General features: G+C 35.4%; 2 protein-coding genes across 3 annotated transcripts in view; one reads left to right on the top strand and one right to left on the bottom strand.

The window, feature by feature from the left end:
• The window catches only part of LOC134842433 (very-long-chain (3R)-3-hydroxyacyl-CoA dehydratase hpo-8-like), a 491,300-nt gene that overhangs the window by 194,461 nt on the left and 276,590 nt on the right, over window positions 1-20,249 (bottom strand). The window lies entirely within an intron of this gene.
• Window positions 7,137-19,743, top strand: LOC134842291 (tektin-like protein 1). The gene is made up of 6 exons (XM_063858562.1): window positions 7,137-8,061; window positions 13,404-13,652; window positions 15,505-15,675; window positions 15,944-16,108; window positions 17,004-17,213; window positions 19,133-19,743. The coding sequence occupies exons 1-6, from the start codon at window positions 7,525-7,527 to the stop codon at window positions 19,313-19,315; spliced, it is 1,515 nt and encodes a 504-aa protein (XP_063714632.1). The 5' UTR covers window positions 7,137-7,524; the 3' UTR covers window positions 19,316-19,743.

The following is a 20,249-nucleotide window of genomic DNA, read 5'->3' as shown; positions in this document are numbered from 1 at the left end:
ATTGTATAATAAGCAATTTTTAACCAATAAAAACTGTTTAGCTGCTTTTTTGTAGATCTTAATTTTTGCAGTTGATTTATATTTAAGATTCAAGACCCGCCCATAAAGTGAGCCGACAAGCCGTCTGTTTATAGTTTTTGTGGACTTACAGGAGCAAGTTGAGACAATCATGAGTTCGACTATTTAAGTTTCCAAAATACATTCACTGCAAACAATTTTTGCTTATTTAATTTTGGCATATTGAACCTCAAATTTGATTAATCGACTTCGGCTCAAATACGGTTTCTTTTTTTTTCAATCTGGCGCCAAAATTTCGTTTTCAGTTGGCCAAAAAAAAATGAATAAAAAAGTGCAGCCTTTTTAGTGGTTAAAAATTCAAACATTAAACTTAAAACATTTATTTAAAAAACAGACAAGGGCAACATCTTTTTATTTTAAATATTGTCACGCTGACTTCCCCTCAAAATTTTCGAAAATTAACGGCCATAAAAATTTTCCTTCAGATCATAATCACTCCCCCCGCAAGAAAAAATCGAGCAGAAAAATTTTTGGCAGCAGATTTTGGCGAGTGTCGAAAACAAGCCGAGATTTGGCCTTTAAAGGGCTTATGATTAAACTCTACGGTTACCCGACAAAAAATTTTTGCCGTCTTTTTAAGAACGAATAAGAAAAGCATCCAGTAGACAAAGGGCAAAAACTTAGAGGACAAGGAGAATTAACAAAAAGCAACAAACAGTTTTTTGAACACCAAAAAATTGGGCTCGCTATTTTTGCAACAATTCTGGGCTTGGGATTTTTGGCACGGTTCACAAAATTTTTGGCGATGGTACCTTCAAAACGACTTCACTGCTCTTTACTCAAAATTAAGTGTTAATCGCAAACCAAAGACTGAAAAGATCCAGTTGCTATGGTTTTCTTGGCAGAAAAAAAAACCCGAAAACCTGTGCTCAAAACTTTTAAACTATCTGAGGCCAAAAGAAACTTTTAATTTCATCTTACGCCAGAATTTTTGAATACCGATTTACAAAATTGAATTTTTGCTGCCGTACGGACAATTTTAATCAAAACAACTCATAAGGGCTGCTGGTTTCATTTTTACCAATTTGTCTTCAGAAAATTACAAGAGCTTGGCTTTCAAAAAAACTAATATGAGGAAAAAATTCAAAATAACTTTTAACTTCATCTAGGGCCAGTATTTTTGGGTATGAATTTCGAAACTGGAAATGTTGCTGCTGAACGGACCATTTCAACCAACACAACTCATAAAAGCTGCTGGTTTGATTCTTCCCAATTTGTCTTTAGATATTTCCAAGAAATTGGTTTTCAAACAAACTAATCTGTATGAAAAAATCTATTAAAATTTTAAATTAATCTTACGCCAGAATCCATGGATATGGATGTTAAAACTGGAATTTTTGCTGCTGTACTGACAGTTTTAATCAAAAAAACTCAAGGGATGAAATTGGGCAGTGAGAAAACTCCAAAAGCTTGGCTTTCAAAAAACTAATCAGATAGCAAAAATTTCAAAGAAGCAATTTGTTTTTTAAGTTTTTTTTCGCCAGTTGATAAAATCAACGAAACTTTTCCTGCGTTTGAAGCTAAAATCAAGCAAAAATCCGAGACAACTGGGTCAAATTTTTGTTTGTTATGGAAACTTTTGGTTTTTGAACCAATTTTTTTTACACTGTTTAACGAACTGGATCGACCTGTTGATATATGAGTACCAAAATGTTGTAAAAGACAGAAACTTGACATGTCTTTTTTATGTATTTTGATCAGGGCTAGAAAATTTTCAATAAGACAAACTTTAACAATCATTGAACGCGTAGTTTCCTATTTTAATTTTGTGCCTAGCATAGGCGTTAAGCTTTGCCGGTTTACAATTAATTCAGTTTCAAAATAAGCTTTCTAGTTAGTCTGGTTCAGATATTATTATTTTACTAAAAAAACGATGGGGTCGATTGATTGATCCTTTTGTTTTAACTAGTAATTAACGTTATAAGTCTCGGTTAAATTATATCATAGATCATAGTCGATCTGGCCCCAGAGTTAAAATGATATTTATATAACAGATTGATTAAAAAGGGATGAGCGAGTAGGAAAAACAGTTATGCACAACTGTTCATCTATTTCTATTGTTAATTTTTACCAATACCAGGGGATTTTTGTTTTATTGACTTACTAATTTTCTGTCTTACATTATTTTGTTGGAAAGCAGTGGAGAGAAGGTAGGGAGAAATTGTTAAACGATGCTCGCCGAGAAAACGGTACACTACTCAATGCTCACTGTCCGTTTAGAACTTGTTGTTTAAGTTTTTAGTGACTCTACTGAAAGGGAAATTTATTATAAGAAAATTTAAATCTTATTTTAAAACGAAGAAATAAGATAAAAATGAGAATATTTCAGCCATTGGTTTGAGCTCGGAATTGGAGTCACTGAAAAATGCAGGTAGTCTCATCCAAAACACTTTTAGTTTAGTTTTCCTTGCGCCTGCTATTAGATTTCAGTCCTCTTTAAATCTGTTATCCTCCGTTTGACCAGGTGGCAGAAGTTTTTTTTTTTATTTTTTTTTTATTTTAAAAAGTCAATATTTAGTTTAACTGAGAGAACTCATAACACTTCTACCTGCTTCATTTACTTTAAAATTCAGAGCACTGGAGTATGCATCTATTTTTGGCTCTTTTTTCTTTTCCCCCCTTCTGCAAAATTTTATATTTGAAGTTACTGTTCACTTTGCCCGATTGGCATGAAAAATGGCATGAAGAGTAATTGGTCCATGACAAACATAATTAACCTTGTAAGACCGCTCGTTAGACCATAAAATTCATGTTTGAGTGAGGTGGGGGGGGGGGGGGGGGAGGAAAAAGAGCCCTATTTTCAAAAACAAAACAATAGACTCCGCTTGACTGGCGTCGTGGATATTTTTTCATTCCCTCGATCAGCCGTTAAATTTTGTTTAAAATCTTTGCCTCTCCAAGGTTTAAAAAAAATTGAAAGAAAAAAATCTGCTCAGAAGTCGAAAAATCAGATATTTGGATTTGATTTTTAAAGTTTTAAGTTAAGTTGTACACTTAAAATCTGAATCAAATCATAAGTTAAAATGGCATTCTTATCTTAAGGGGTGAAATAATTTAGAATAGAAAAGAGTCCACTAGATTCATATGTAAACAATAAAATTAATAGCCTTTTATATTTGAGTAGCCTTTCTATTACTACATTATGTCTACTATCTTTATTGCAATGAACTTTGACTTTTGGAAAATTAAAAACCAAAATAATGACCAAAAAACTAGTCCTGACTTGAATTTTCGTTTGCTTGATTTTTTTGAACATTTATTTGGAATGCAAGTCACAAATTAAAAGCTTTCATTGTGTCTCTATTTTTGACCCTCTAAGAGATTTTTGAGGCATCTAAAATCGGCTAGACATATCCCAGTCCACGCCCCAGTTCCCTCCCACTCTTTCGAGATTCGTCGGAACAAATAATTACGTCACTTACAACTTAGAATTTAACCATAATAAAATGAAGACCATCACAAGACTAAATGAAATGACGACGCTAGAATTTTGCAATCTGCTTTGAGATGTCTTTTATCTTGTATCTTGTATTAAACTCACTTAATGTGCCGATAGGGTGGGTGGCTCATCTAAAGCTCCCCCTTCTGCTTGCCACATTTTTGTTTTAAATTCTGATAGCGATTTTTTTTTGCTGTTTGATAATATTTTAAGACAGGCATTTCTGGTTGAACGAAGTTAAAATTATCTTTAGACTTCTTGGAGCCAATATATAATAATTTTGAAGCGTATTTTAGTCAGAAACAAAAACCGTTGCATAAAAATGCCAAAAAAATTGAAGAAAAATAAAGTCCCTCAAAAAAAATTCGCAAACGACAGCGATCAATCTCAATTTTTGGTAATTTTTGTATTCAACGCAAATATTCCTCAGGTTTTCTTAAAATAATTTTGCTGCATTCTGCTTCTAACAGTGATTATTAAGTCAGTGTGTAAGCTGCCGTCTTCGAGTGATGCCAATATTTTGCCATGAACTAACAAAAATTTTCTTTCTGATTTTTTTTTTGCTTCCCGGAAACTACTTGCAATACAGGGATGATTAGTTTTACTAACGACACCGTTTAAATTGATCTGACCGAACCAAATATGGAAACAATTCAATTTAAAAACATAAACAAGACTGCTCGTATCAGGGCGAAGCCCTGAATGTTCCGACCGCCTTTTAATGTTTATGGAGCAGTAATAACATTTAAGAAATTAAATGAAATAAAACAAAATGAAATTTTTTTTTAAATTTAAATTTTTTTTATGAAAATCATCCCCCACACGCCATATTAAGTACAAAAGGATAGATTTCGCTCCTTGTAACAAATCAATTATGGCAAATTAGCTTCTTTCAACCAATTGGAACGATTTCTAAGACGGATTAAATCTCCGCTTACGCGTTAATAGCGCGAAATATATCGCGCGTTAATTGTCCCAAATTGGCCAAAATGGCAATCTTTAAGCCCCCGTAACTTTAGGAAAAATGATCACAGGTAAAATATCTTTTCAAATTTAAGCTCAGGACAACAAAACCTTTCGAATGATATAAAAAAATTCCGTCAAAAATGGCTAGTTAAAAAGAAAAAAAACCCACCCCGAGCACAAATATTCCGTTACTTTCGTATCGAAAGTCGGAACAATTAGCTGTTTAAATTTAAAACACTTTTCTACGCTTGTCATACGGTAGAGTATGCCAGTTGCAGTTCCTGAATCCGAACGGTTTGGTACACCAATTAAAAGATGACCTTCCACTCTTAAGAAGCAATTGATTAATAACATGAGTTCTCAAGCTTTGAGATTCTTGGCTCTCTATCTGAGATCAACAGATATGTAATATAATTCAAGGCAGTCAGATCGTTATACTTAAACACAGTTTATATAAACGTGTTCAGAAGTTTGAATAACTCGGCCGGATGCCAACGCTTTTAACGAGGTTCCGAGATCCATGAAAAGTTCTTGAACAATTTGTAATTGAATGACCAGATGGCGTATGTAATACAAATTGTTCCCATATGAAGTTCACATTTCATTTTTTTGAAGTATGAAGTTCCCATATGAATTTCACGTCACACATTTCATTTTTTCAGTTCACATTTCACATTTCATTTTTTTTCAAACTAGTGTCGTTTTTCTGGGTGGTAAATCGGGTCTTATGCACTAAACGTCCCAAAATCAAATTTTCTACATCGTAAGCTGGAAATTATGCGATCGAATTTAATTGGGTAATTTTAGCCAATAAAATTCAAGTTAGACGGTCAGGCATTCCGATCAACCTTTCCAGCAGATAAAAATATTAGCCGAAATTTCCGAAAAGATGGAACTTTGTAAAATAATCAAATTAAATTTGATTTACTTGTGAAACCTTGCCCAGACAAAGAAAACTTAATAAACCGGCTTGACAAAAAAAATTCAAATTATTAAATCGGCTAATATTTTTATCTGCTTGAAACGGCAAAATATTAATTATTTCATTTGAAATGGCAGAAAATGTCGATGGAACTTGATTGGCTAATTAGCCAATCAAATTCAACCACAAAAATTTCAGTTCAAGAGATGTAGAAAAAATGATTTTGGGCCGTTTAGTGCATAAGACCCGGTATATCGTGCGTGGTGAACAAACTACCTACTGTGGACCGATTTGTTCTTCATACATTCCATCGTAAAATCACGCATTCAGCCATAACAAGACTGCTCGTATTTCACGGCAAAGCCCTGAATGTTCCAACTGTCCCTTAATTCATATCGAACAGTTTTTGTGAAACGAAAATATTGAAAACCTATAAATTTGGACAATATCAAAGTGTAAAATTTTGAGTCGTTCGAAATTAATACGACCACCAATCAGCTAGCCTCAATTCTTTTGGAACGATTTTTTTGAGCGGGATATTTCGCCACGCAATATGAACAAGACTGCTCGTATCAGGGCGAAGCCCTGAAAGTTCCGACTGCCTTTTAACGTTTATGGAGCAGTAATAACATGAACAACATAAAAAAATTGAATGAAATAAAATAAAATGAAAAACTATTCTAAAATTTGAAAATTTTTCTATGAAAATCATCGCCCCGCACGCCATATAAAGTAAAAAAACAATAGATTCCGCTCCTTGTAACAAATCAATTATGGCAAATAAAGCTTTTTTCAACCAATTTGGGACGATTTCTAAAACGGATTAAATCTCCGCTTACGCGTTAATAGCGCGAATTATATCGCGCGTTAATTGTCCCAAATTGGTCAAAATGGCAAAATGGCAATCTTTAAACTCTCATAACTTTACGAAAAATGATCACAGGTGAAATATCTTTTCAAATTTAAGCTCAAGACAACAATAGCTTTCGAATGATATAAAAAAATTCTGTCAAAAATGGCTAGTTAAAAAGTCGAAATTTGTCTGAAGAAAAAAAAACCCATCCCGAAGACAAATATTCCGTTACTTTTGTATCAAAAGTTGGAACAATAAATTTTTCAAAACGTGCATAATTTAGTCCAGAACATGACCAATTTGGCAAATTTCAAACCCCAAGAAATTTCTAAAAAAACAATCGGAGGTAAAATATCTTTTTACATTTGAACTCAGAAATTGACTGAATAAAAAACCACACCGAGTATAACTATTCCGGTTTCTTCGAAAGTCGGAACAAAAACAAACACGCAGCTTAACTCAGAAGATGAAAAATTTTTAATGTGTTAGGAAGTGGAAAGAGCCGCTGAAAGTTCCAATAGACATCAAAAATTAACTTGATCCCCTTGAAAAGTTTACAAAGGGACCGAGGCACTTGGTACGATTGGCTCTACCTGTCACACTAGCCTTATTCCTTGCCCTTATAGCATTTTTGACGCCGCCCTAAAATACAAAGTTGAGCATGTATCTGGATATTAAATGAATTAGAAATTGGTTCACAGGGTGAAATTTTCTGATCCCTTAATACAAACTCACAGTTTTTGTCAGCTACAAGAGCATTAACATGGTACTTGTGATTGAATCAACAGCTAAACAGCTGATGTTAAAACGCAGCTAAAAATGTATTCAAAAGCTATTGATTAATTTCACCTGGTCTCGTTTTGTTCAAAGTAATATTGTTCAAACCGGTCTACACTACAATATATTCTGGTGGTGATCTATGTTAAACGCTCAATAAACCACATACTGAAGCTTTCAAACATAGCAACCAGAAAAAATAGTCAGCGTGCTAAAATTTGTATCAATTTAATTGTGAACTAAACATATAACTGTGTCAAAAATCATCTCAAAAATAATTTATGCATCGCTAGAAATTGATCACAAGTTATTGATTAACGTTTCCGGTGCACATTTGAATGGTATTCCGGCAGCTTCGATTAATTTTCCATATTTTTCCACGTGCTCTGAATGAGGAGTCTTGATTGAAGTCGTCAAAATTATAAACTTAGAACTAGATTACTGAGAGTAGTAGTTATTAGTAGTTATAAGTAGTATATAAAGGAAACCATGGTCGATATTTGTGCCACTCCTTTGAAGCCATCGTCGGCACCCGCCCCCTTGCGACCGATTATGCGCATGGGCACCGCTTGTGTCGGACCGAGACAGTGGCAAGACGACACAGTCCGACAAATAAAGCTCGGTCGGAGTGTGAATCGCAGATCGGAAAACGACCGAGAGTATGGTCGGCAACACGACGCCTTACCACACATGCGGGATGTTCTAGTTCGTCATAGCAACACAGTCGCATTCGGATATGTTCGGGAGGTTCGAGTAGTCGTGATCAAACTACGAGAGAACTTGATCACGGAAAACGAAGAGGTGAAATTATTACTTCGGGGGAAAGAAGCGCTGGAAAAGATGTTGGACAATATGCGGAAGGATATTTTGATGAACAAGAAGTGTGTAGACATTCGGAAAACGAGGCCGAAACGCGAGAAGGATTTGGACGAGGCGGACAAGACGATAGAGATGGAGAGAACTGAGCTGGAGAATCTGAAGAAAAACTTGGAGGGACACTTGAAGATAACGAAGAAACACCTCATTGTAAGTCTGGCTAGCCTCTTTATAATCACTCGCTTTGGCTTCTTTCTACTACCCCTGCCCAAAAAAAACAAAATGTCTATTTTGATTGTTGTTTTATTTGTTTGTATGGCTAAGCGCGTAATGTTACAATGTAAAGCATGAAGAAAATCTCAGTTTATATCAGTTATTTTGATCACTATGCCAAGTTTCATTGCATTATGATGACAGCGTTGAAAATAATTTTTCATATTAAACATTCAAATGGGGGCGGGGTGGAAAGAAAAAGAGCTTTTATTTTAAAAGCCACCGCTTTTCAAGTATTTGAACTGTCATTGTTCGATCATCAGATTCACCTTCCAAAATCAAAAATATTTTCACGAAAACGTTTTCACGAAAAAAAAAATTTTTAGAGATTTTTTTTTCAAAAATTATTCCCCCACGTTATGTAATTACAAAAGATTTTCGTATCTATTAAGGCAATAAATAGTCCCAATAACACGCTTAATTCAATTTTGAACAATTTATATGACGAATTAAATATCTACTGCAAAAAACTACAAAAAAAAATTAAACCAATTAAACCAATTAGGCTATACTGACAATCCTTAAGCCCCCTGAGTGTTCCGAAGCGTCCTAAAGCTGAAAAAATATATAGATATGTTTAAAACATCACAAAAACCATCAAAAAAAGTTTTAAATTTTTTTTTTCCATATGATTTATTCTTATCCCCCGCACTCTGTGTAAAACTCAAAGGTTTACACTCAGCGTCTCGAACCGGATTATTGAGAATAAGTTGTTAACCTCAAGTCATTTTGGAATCATCTAATTAGCCGCTCGTGCTTGCTATAGTTAGCCGGTTACATATATTCCAAAATGACTAAATGGCATTTTTCGAACCTCAATAAATTTACTATACTTGATAAAGGCATAAAAAAATTTGAAAAATGAGCTGAGGACATTCTTTTTGTTCATTTAAAATGTTTTGTAATAAAAACTGTTGTCTTAAAATCGAAATTTGACGGACTAGAAAAACCAATCCATAAATTTTTTGTCAGTTTTTTTTTGAAAGTTGAATCAATTACCTGAGAAAACCAACCGCAATTCTTTCAGGTTAGGCCAACATTTTGCAATATTTTGTTTTCAATGTATTTTTATTACAGTTTTTTTTTACCTGAAACATTAACAGTTTTGTCAAAATAATAACAGCTCGTCTAAAACAATTCTCTTTGCTGATTTAAGTTGTGCTTATGCAGAAATAATTGAAACAGTTGTTTAAACTCTTACTCGTTCGGCAACCGGTTCGAAACTAATGAGACTGCTTGTATCAGGGCGACGCCGGGATTTTCCGACTTCTTGAAATAATTAAGTCGCCAATTACGCGTTAAAAGCACAAAGTATATTGCACGTTTATTATCTTAAATCGGCTAAACTGACAATTTCACACCGTCTTAATTTGCAAACAACTATCGCAGGTATTTTTTTTAAATTTGAGCTCAAACCATTGATAAGTGTCAAATGATAAAAAAAAACATCAAAAATAGCTGGCATAAAAAATTCGACATTTTTCTTGAGAAAAATAAACGCACCGTGCAAAAAGTTTTGTCAATTTTCGTCAGAAGTTGGAAAAATTATATAATGACATCTAATTGTGAGTTAGTTGAAACAAGTAGCGGGTTTCAGTTTGGTGGTCTTTGATTGTGATAGCTTAACAGCCTCGCGGCGATAACCGGCTCTAATTTCTGTATAGATTCTTGCCCTCTGTTGGCAATCTCGCAACACGTTGACGCGACTTCGGCAATCACTACCTTACTGTTATCATTCTGTCTAAAATAAGGTGTGCTCTGAATTTGTGCGGCAGCCACAAGTAGCTGCAAGAAGTTCAGTAGCTGCAAAAAAATTTTCTGCTCGCCTACATAAACATATATTTTCCAATTGCTCCAACCCAAAATGGTATGCAATTATTTCCAAATTAATGGAGGGTGGTTTATATGATACCATAGTCATATCAAATCGCGGGGAAAAGGCATGCATTTTTTTGCACTTCCTACCCCAAGTTTGAATTGCATTGTTAAAACTAATATAAAATTGTCATCATAAACTTGAAACTTAATGCGGTCAAGAAAAAAAAATTCAAAATTCTGAACAATTTTTTGTCATCTTTTACTTCGTAACGTCAGCCTCTTAGCCTTATAGTAGCAAAAAAAATTTCAACATAAATTATGCGGGTTAGTGCGGAAGAGCTGATGACTATTTTAAAAAATTCATAAATATGAAAAAATCTTACTTTCTTTTATTACAAACTCAAATTGAACTTGATTGGTTTTGCCCTCTCAAGTTTGAACTTTTTCCAATACATTCAGTTCAACTTGAAGTGCACTGCGGCATATATATTTTGCACAATTTTTCTTCTGCTGCAAAACTGAGAGGCTCTTCAACACTGTATCAATTCTTTTTGCTTATAAGGCTGCGTGCTTTGACATATACCAACAACTCTAGCACAATCATTTCTTATTGGGTGCTTTGCTAGTTTTAAGGCAAGAAAAAAGGAGGCCAAAAAAATTAAAAAATGACACAAATTTGAATAAAAACATCCGCTCTTTTAGCGATATGTAGATTAATCATTTTACAATTCCTAATTTGATTTTTGCACACTAATAAATCTAACAAGGAAATTGACGAAACTATATATAGTGAAAAATCAATTGTTTTTAGGGGTCAAAAAAACTTGTGAGAATCGTTTCACAAATTAAGTTAAAATTAGTTACTCTTGGGAGCATTTCCAAAGACAACATTCTTCTGAAATTGATAATTAATTTTGCATATTCAGTTTAATTTGACTTTCAGATAACTGCAAAGATAATTCTTAATGCAATCTATATGATAATTTCAAAATTCATAATGCACGCCGAACATTTAAGTTGAACAAATTGAAATATTGAAATTATAACTTGGAAAAAAATCATTTACAAAAGGTGACGCAGAGCCGGAAATGACGGAAGTAGTTTTTGAAAAATTAAGTTCAAAAAAATACTTGAAACTAAAAATTAAGTTCAAAAAATAGCTGCAAAAAAGCAGAAAAAAAATACCTACAAATTTTTATGTTTGTATTGGATGATAGTCACAAACAGTCTCAAAAAGTATTGAAAAAACATTGGCCGAGAAGCAACTAAGGCGACAAAATTTCGGTTGATCCCTGTCGAGCCCAAAAAACAAATTGTTGCCATAGAAAAATTTTGAGCTTTAAAGTTATAAAAGTTTTTACCACCTATTCTTACTGGAACACACAAGCATAAGAATACATGCTGCCCTCGTATCATTCTAAAAAACTAATGGTATTTGGTGCAAGAAAAAAATCAAACTTATGTAAATAAAAATGTAAAATTAAAATGTTGTGAAAGTTCATCATTTTGTAAAACTCGAATTATCCATATGCTTCAACTGCTTTAAAAAATTCCTCGTAAACAGTAGTTTTGAGAATCGAAGCTTTCAGATGAAAAACTCGAAAAAAACATCTGTCAACTTTCTGCGTAAGTCAAAACAGAAGCCAAACATTGGCAATAACTCCTGTACAACATACAGGCGGATTTAAGGGAAGGGGGTGCGACGGACGCCTTTCTTCAGGGATTCGACCACCTACTTTTTTTGTTTGATAATTTTGAATAGCTACAATCAAACATCTTTGAACTTCTTTCAGAAGTGTTTTGATTTTTTCAGTCTTGTGTCGTTTATTATGCGTGGTGTTACTAGAGAAAAAATGCTCAAAATTTTCTCATTTCTTATGCGAAATTTTTTTTAATCATAGGGAAGCGCTTTGACTAAAGTTATATTAATAATAGTTTTGATTAAATTGTTGAAAACAAGAGTCAAAGTAGTTTTTTAATTAAAATTTCATTTTAGAACAGTAAGAGCACGCCGCCAATTGATACCTTTTTGTCTTCGTTTTGATACCTCTTTGCTCATGAAACACCGTCAAAAGAGTTTTCAGCCGTTTCTCACGGGAAGTGGGGCCTGAATTTAAAATTTGTTTGAAAGAATTTAGCACTTATGAGTGAAAAAAAATCTGTAGTCAAATCAAATTGAGAGATTGAAATATAATCAAACAGGTTATAAAAGTTTTGCAGGATTAGTGGGATTACCGTGCTGTAAGTTCGCCTGAGAACAAAAAAGTATCAAAAAAGTAAAGTCTTCATTTACGAACTATAGAAAGCTGAAATGAACAGCAAAACTCATTTCAACGAAACTCAATTTCTAAAATATTTTCCTTGACACAGCTCTGGATACGGAACTAGGCAATGAACCACTTACAAACTAAATGGAAGGTGACTTGTCCTAAAATTGGTATAAGAAAATATTACTATTACTTGCTAGCAACATGCTTCTCTTTTGGTTATAGTGTTTACAGCCTCTTGATAGTCCTTTTGCAACCCCCCCTTTAAATCACAGTGTAGTGAAGCTTATATTTTTCATTGTTAGACTGACGTGGCTATGATTGAAAAGAGCCATTTTATATGCTGCTTAATTTTGTGGATCCCCAGGCCCAGCAATCATAGCGATCTTTGACAAATCTTGAAGGAAAACCATGAAAACTTGGTAAGATTGTGTCAAGAATCTTGAAGATCGGTAAAAATCTTTACAAAAACTCCAAGAATCGTGAAATTTTTTTGAAATCCAGGGTTGCGAGCGCAAAAAACGCAAAATTTTATGAACCGAGAAATATGAGCTATCAAATGAAGCATTGCGACCATGAATTAACAAAAAAACATCAGTACAATAATTAATTTTTGCTAAAACCTTCAAAATTTTCTGATGATTTTAGTTTCAATATAATTCAAGGCGGTTAATTCAGGCTTTAACAAAGCAGATAACTAACTAAAAGATAAACGAATCAAAAGATAAATTGCGATTAAGTTTTACAATATTGAACAAAAATTGAATTTTTTGAAGCTAAAAATTTCTTAATGAATATCACTTTCAAAGCAAATTTAGGCAACCAAATGTAACATATTACTAATAATTTGATGACATATCCCTCAAAATGCCTAATTCTGTCGGCCACCAGCGTTATCTGATTATTTTCCCCAATTTGCCCAATTTGAGCATACTTGAATTATGTACCTGGTTACGAATCCACTTTCCGCAATAGGGGTGGGCAATAGTTAAAAATATTTTTTTAACTATCCCCCACCCCTATTGCGGAAAGGGGATTCGTAACCAGGTACATAACTCAAGTATGCTCAACCGTGGAATCAGTTCTTTATAGGCGGTGGCAATTCTCTTCTAGGTGCCATAGGGTTTGGGGATTGCTAAAAAGACCCCATTTTGTGCTTAGCTTAATGCATTGGACTTCACAATTGTGTTTCAGTTGATGGACCAATCGCGCAAGAGACTAGCCAGAGTGCTGGACGAGAGAAGTGAAGTGCTGGAACTGATCTGCCATTCTCGCAACTCGATCCGACACGACCACCTGCTCAAGAGCCAACTAATGTCCCCCTCTTCTGTGGGGGGAGGGGGCATGTTGCAGAATGCACTGGGCATGGATAGCAGCAGACCTAACACCACCACATCTTCCACCGGAATGAAGACACCCAAACTGGACAGCCGCAAAATTACGGTAACACTCACGCTCAACACTACACCAAATATATTTTTAGGGCTCTTTTCCAGTTCCCCCATTTCAAAATAACGAGTTTTATATTTGTTTTACGTGTTATTACGGCTAAATGCGTGAAGTTACGCTGTAAAGTATGAAGAACAAATCTGTTCACAATTGTCGATTGGTTCATCACGCCAAATTTCATTGCATTGTGACAACGTTAAATAGAATTTTCAAAATTGAATTTGAAAGGGGGGAACTGGAAAAGAGCCATTTTTAGGCTACCCAACTTTTGCCATTCTGAATGTGATAATAAAATTGTAGAATAGTTTTTTTTTTTACTATTTCAGCTCTCTGATACTTGATACTTTTCGATACCTACTGCAGGTTTTGCTGATATTATTGTTGGGTACCTCAAAATTAGATGGCCCCTGATGATGAACTTTTTTTGCGCTTAAATTTTTCCGAAAGAGTGCGAGTAATTGTTTAACCGTGTTTTTGAATATTTCTCAAAAATCGAGGGACCCATCTTTAGTACAAGCCACGGGCGGATCTAGGATTTTCTCGAGGGGGGGGGGCGGATTTTCCAAAAATTTGACGACCTTTTTTTTAGGTCGACCAAATTGATTTTTCGAGCTCTCCCAAAGCACTGTTTTCCCCCTATTTTGGCTAAATTTTCTGCGCCGCAGGCAAATTTGTGAAAAAACAGTCAAAAAAGCCGTTTTTGGGCACTTTTTGAAAAATTTTGACAAAAAAATCGCGTTTTTTTTGGGCGCGCGCTCCCCCTCAAAGTTAGTATATATTGGCGCCAAAGGCGCCTTTAGAAAAATTTTAGGCTCGGTCGGCCAAAAATGGATTCTTGAAAAAGTATCAAAGGGGGGACCCTTTGGGTCGGCAGGGGGTCGAATCCCTGAGGGAGAGGGCGTCCCCCCCCGCCCCCCCTAAATCCGCCCCTGGTACAAGCTGTTTTCAGGGACCCAACTATCATATTTGAACCTCGATGTCAAATTAATTCATTTTTTTCTGAACAGAGATCAAAATCAGCAACAATCACAGTTCCCAGAACTGTGATGTTACCCGCGCAATCGGTTCGCTGAACATCATTTATTGTTTCTCATTATATTTATATCTTTATGTTCTTAAATTCATTTTTTGTTCGTTTTTAGTTGCCTTAGAACTAGTTTATAAATAATAACTTTCTGTTGTCTTTTCCATGTGTTGCAGAAGCCATTTGTAAGTAATTCACTTCTGTCTATTTTTGCATAATTTCATTTTCCCGAACTGAAGTTGGAGTTTGATGGTTCATAATCGATCACAATGGATTTTTTAAACCTAAAATTGTGTCTAAATAATCAAATATCCTGGCTAATTTAGACCATGAAATGAATTATATATGGTTCGGTAGAATCAATCAATTATTTGCGCAATAAAAAACTAATTTTAAATGGGTAAAGGGGATCTTATAGGTTCAAAAATTAGTAAAAACTTGATCCATTTCATATCAATATAATCGATTAATATCCATGAAACTTTGCAGCAGTTTCCTATTTCGGGACATCTTTCAACCAAACCAGCAATTCATTCATACCTCACCAAATTTAAAATCACCCTTGCTTGGTTTTTTTCATGTTTGGAGCCCTAATTTCTGCTGGTTGATCCATAAATGACAGATAATTTTGGCTTCCCAAAAAGAAAAATTAGTTTTTTTTCAGCCGTTTTCAAACACGAGCCAACGTTTTTTGGCTATTAGGATTGAGATTTTTTATTATGATCAACCAATTTTACTCATCATTCAATTCCATCATTCATAACTAGAGAATCGATTTTACTTCTACAAAAAAATTTGAAAGTTTTTTTGAAAAATTTTTAGGAAATTCTGGCCAAGACAGCGAACGTTGGAGATGATCTTCTGGCTTCGGAAAGGGGAGACAGAGGCGCTATGATGAAGTCTGGAGTGTACACTGCGAGGACCTTCAGACCCCTGGACGGGGAGAGACCTAGCACCCCTCCCCTGAGCAACCTCGGACCCTACACTCCTGAGGTAACTAAAATTCACAATTTATTCTCAAGGGAAAGAAACAACAACATACGAGTTCTTTATCGAGAACCACTGTTGAGCCCTCGGTTTAAATTACATGCAAGATTTTGGGTTCTGTTTCTGGGCTATGTAATGTTACCTGACCCTCAAGCAACGAGCACGAATCATTTGGAGTCTCAAACATCCGACCTTCCGATTGAGAGGCGGAGACTTAGCCACACCCATGCTTCATTGATTTTTTTTAAACCTGGATTTGATTTTTGTCTCGTAGGCTGCGGAGGCTATTGATGAGTCACGTGACCTGATTGAGAAGAGCAGGCAGCAGAGATTGAGTATCGCGGAGGCGGTGGACGAGGCGGCCAGGGAGGCCAAGCGACTGCACAACTGTGTCAATGATGCCCTCACACAGCGACTAGCAGAGACCATCACCCTAATGGTAAGCATCCATGCACTATTCAGTCTCGTATTTGTCAATTTGATAATACATTTAGATAAAATAATATATATTTGAGTATATAATTTTATCAAAATATCACATTTTGCAAACAATTTTTTTCCTTGCAGGATCATGCATGTTGTAAGCTGCGGGTTATTTCGACATACATAATTATATTCAAAATCTTTGTCTTCGAAAATTTTGACCTTTTTTTAGGTCGACCAAATTGATTTTTCGAGCTCTCCGAAAGCACTGTTTTCCCCAATTTTGGGGTAAATTTTCAGCGCCGCAGAAAAAACAGTCAGAAAAGCCGTTTTTGGACACTTTTTGAAAAATTTTGACAAAAAAAATCGCTTTTTTTTGGCGCGCGCTCCCCCTCAAAGTTAGTATATATTGGCGCCAAAGGCGCCTTCAGAAAAACTTTAGGGTCGGTCGGCCAAAAATCGATTTCTTAAAAAGTATCAAAGGGGGACCCTTTGGGTCGGCAGGGGGTCGAATCCCTGAGGAAAGCGTCCACCCACCCCCGCCCCCCCTAAATCCGCCCCTGATTTGATTAGGATGTAGGGATAATACACTGCAAAGCTGATAATACTTTAATTTTCAAATTATTTATCCCGGTTATCATTGAATCGTGATTAACACTTTTACCACAAAAAATAGCAAAATAAATCAGAAAGCTGAAATTATTTTCCCAAAATGGCAACCGCCTATTCTTGTTTGAAAAATTATTAACTTTATCCTTGCCACGCTTGTTTCAGCAATACTTGCCCGATCATCAGTTGTTCGTGTTAAACACTTTCACGTCAAAAATAGTTTAAAAAAAGGAAAGCTGATTTTTTTTCGAAATGACGACCAACTACTCTGGCTTAATATTTAATTAGAACAAATATTTCAGCAACACTTGAGTATGGGGGAGGCGGAGAACAGGACTGCGTACAACAAGAACACGCGGCACTACGAGATGACGGATGTGTCTAGGGGCTACAATCTAGGCCCAGTGGCCTACTCGGACCTACAGAGCAGAGAGCGACTGGACAGACCAATGGTCAAAGTCTACAACAGACATCCAGGCACCAACGTGCCAGATGCCAGGGACCTTATCAGGGTGAGCAGACCAAAGCTGGAAAAACATTTTTTTTTGGGGGGGGGGCTGTTTTCTTGACAGAGAGCCGGGGATAGAGAGTGGGATTTCTCATGACAAATGTAAAACCAGGTAGAGGTTGTTGATTGGTTACAAGTTAAAACTTGTAACCAATCAACAACCTCTATATGGTTTTAAATTTAAACAACCTTATTGGACAACGTCTTCAATTTCTGACCTAGAGACAGCTAAATAGCGTGATGCGACAATTCGTAACAGGCGACAATTCGTAACAGGCGACAATTCGTAACAGGCGACAACTCGTAACAGGCGACAATTCGTAACAAGCGACAATTCAAAAACAAAAATTTAAGCAGCAAACACTAATTTATGCGCACTATTCCGCTCGTGCCGGATGCAAGCACAGCAGAGCAAGCGTATTCTGCTTGCCAATGCATTGTTACGAAATATCGCTTGTTACGAATTGTCGCCTGGTACGAATTGTCACCCTACCGCTAAATAGGGTTGAAATTGCAATCGAATTTTTAAAGTTGCATTTCAGCTGCCAAGATAGCTATTTTTCAGAGACGTTCATTTTTGAATAACTTGAAGCCAACGAATTCGAAACACCTTTTATTCAACAACGATCTGCCAAAAAAAAAGAACCAAAAAAGTCATAAACCGCCGACAAACTGCATACGCAAAACTTGAATGAACCACTTTGAATTAGTTTTAGCTTGAAAGTCAAAATTATGTCACAGCGGGCGATCAGGATCAAGTTCACTCAGGCCAAGCTAAGACCCTCCACGCCAGCGTTCAATTTAAATTAAATTTTACCAAGATTTGCATGTAAGAAACTGAATTCTGATTGGTCGAAAATTCGAACTCAGAACCAATTCAACATCCTCACCCCTAAGCGGCTTTGGGGGGATGTTACCTTGGTCCGGCGGTCATTGGTTGAAACGGATTGCGATCTGTAAGTAGATAACGCGGAAGTAAGCCACTACGGGTCTTATGCACTAAACGGCCCAAAATCATTATTTCTACATCTCTTGAACTGAAATCAATGTGGTTGAATTTGATTGGCTAATTAGCCAATCAAGTTCCATCGACATTTTCTGCCATTTCAAATGAAATAGTTCTGCCATTTCAAGCAGATAAAATTATTAGCCAAAATGATAAAAAAAATTGAATTTGTGTGTGTTTTGTCGAGCCATTTTACCAAGTTTTTCTTGTCTGAGCAAGGTTTCACAAGTAACTCAAAATTGGTTTGATTATTTTACAAAGTTCCATCTTTTCGGAAAATTCGGCTAATATTTTTATCCGCTGGAAAGGTTGATCGGAATGCCTGACCGTCTAAGTTGAAATAGATTGGCTAAAATTACCCAATTAAATTCGATCGCATAATTTCCAGCTTACGATGTAAAAGATTTGATTTTGGGAACTAGAAAATTATTGATTTTGTACGTTTGCTTTGTCTCTTGACTATTTCATTGGTTAATTTAGTATTTGTCTACTTACAGACGAGTATGAATATGCGATTGTTTACTTACTGCTATGTAACCGTTATAAAAGAATGGTAGAAATATCAACCAAGATCACTTTCTACTGAAATAAAACCCAAAAAGATAAATGTTCAGAAAAATTGGCAGAAACAAACCACCGCGAGCGTTTTTTGTTTTTTATTGGATATATTATTTATAATTTTTCAATTTGAAAACAAATCAGTCTGTTTATGGAGGTATTTCAAAAAACTAAGGACAAGGAGCAGAAAAAATAACAGACGAGCGTTGCCTTGGCTTTTTTTGAGATAGATGATTTTTGTAGAAAACTGAGCTCATGTTGGTATAAGAATAAGATTATCAGAATCCAAAAAAATGATAATGACGTTTGCATGATTGCCCTTTGATGATTGATGAGAATATGTTAGAATTTTTGTTCAGGCCAACAATCAGCTGGAAGATTCACTGGAGAAGACCCAGAAAAACTTGGCCCTTCTTCATCTGTCCAACATCCGGATTAAAGAAGATCAAAGGGACAAAAAGGCAGCAGCCGACATTGATGCTACAATCATCCGGTTCCGAAAGAAGAAAGCCGACCACAGATGGGTACCCGGAGAACAATAGACACTCGGAACCTCCGATAAACCCACAAAAATTCAACATAGTCTCCAAGAAAAACACCCATTCAACTTCACTGTGAAGTTCGCTTGAATATCTGACACTTACATATATAATAGAAAACAGTTTGGAAAGTTAAGAAAATCTTGAAGCTATTTGTTCGCGAGTTTCGCAATGTTTCTAAAGCTAATGTGTCACCACATTCATTAGCCAGTCACATCAAAACCATCAAATTCATTTGCACGCGCGCTCAGATGGACGTCATGTGCTTGTTGGCGTGGCTCTTATTAGAGATATAATTATGATGATCAGCTATCAGTGTTTAAATTAATTACATCAATGTCAAATTAGGTCCTTACAAAGATCAGTACTGCCTTAAAAACTAAAATAACAAATTGGATTTCAATTGGAAGGTTTTTTGCCTTTTTCTTAAATCATTCAACAAGCACAGAAATTTCTATTGAAAACAAAAGCAAGAAAATCAGGTTCCTATGTAAGTATGATCTAATATAGCCTCAGAGATCACAGTCCTCGGAAAATTTAAAAAATGATCTTGTCAAGGTTTTAGGTAGGGGCATGAAATGAGACACATACGCAGCCATAAACTGAAATCGAAAACTCGAAACCAAGTTTTTATATTCCACCCAAAAAAGTTCAACAGCACATCAATAACTAATTGAACGAGTTTTTCAAATTATGTTTTAGCAACTTTTGATAAAACATGGGAAAGTCGAATAATGCTTGGGAAAAGGGTACTGAGAAAATTCATAACAGGCGACAATTCGTAACAAAGGCATTGGCAAGTAAAATACGCTAGCTCCGCTGCGCTTACATCCTACACGAGAGGAATGATGCGCATAAATTAGTGTTTACCGCTTAAATTATTGTTGCAAATTATCGCCTGTTACGAATTAATGCCTGTTACAAATTGTCGCTTGTT

Source organism: Symsagittifera roscoffensis, chromosome 3, assembly GCF_963678635.1.
Source record: "Symsagittifera roscoffensis chromosome 3, txSymRosc1.1, whole genome shotgun sequence".
Classification (NCBI taxonomy): Eukaryota; Metazoa; Xenacoelomorpha; order Acoela; family Convolutidae; genus Symsagittifera; species Symsagittifera roscoffensis.
The sequence above is the reverse complement of the archived record's forward strand: the minus strand, read 5'-3'. Positions and strand labels throughout refer to the sequence as shown.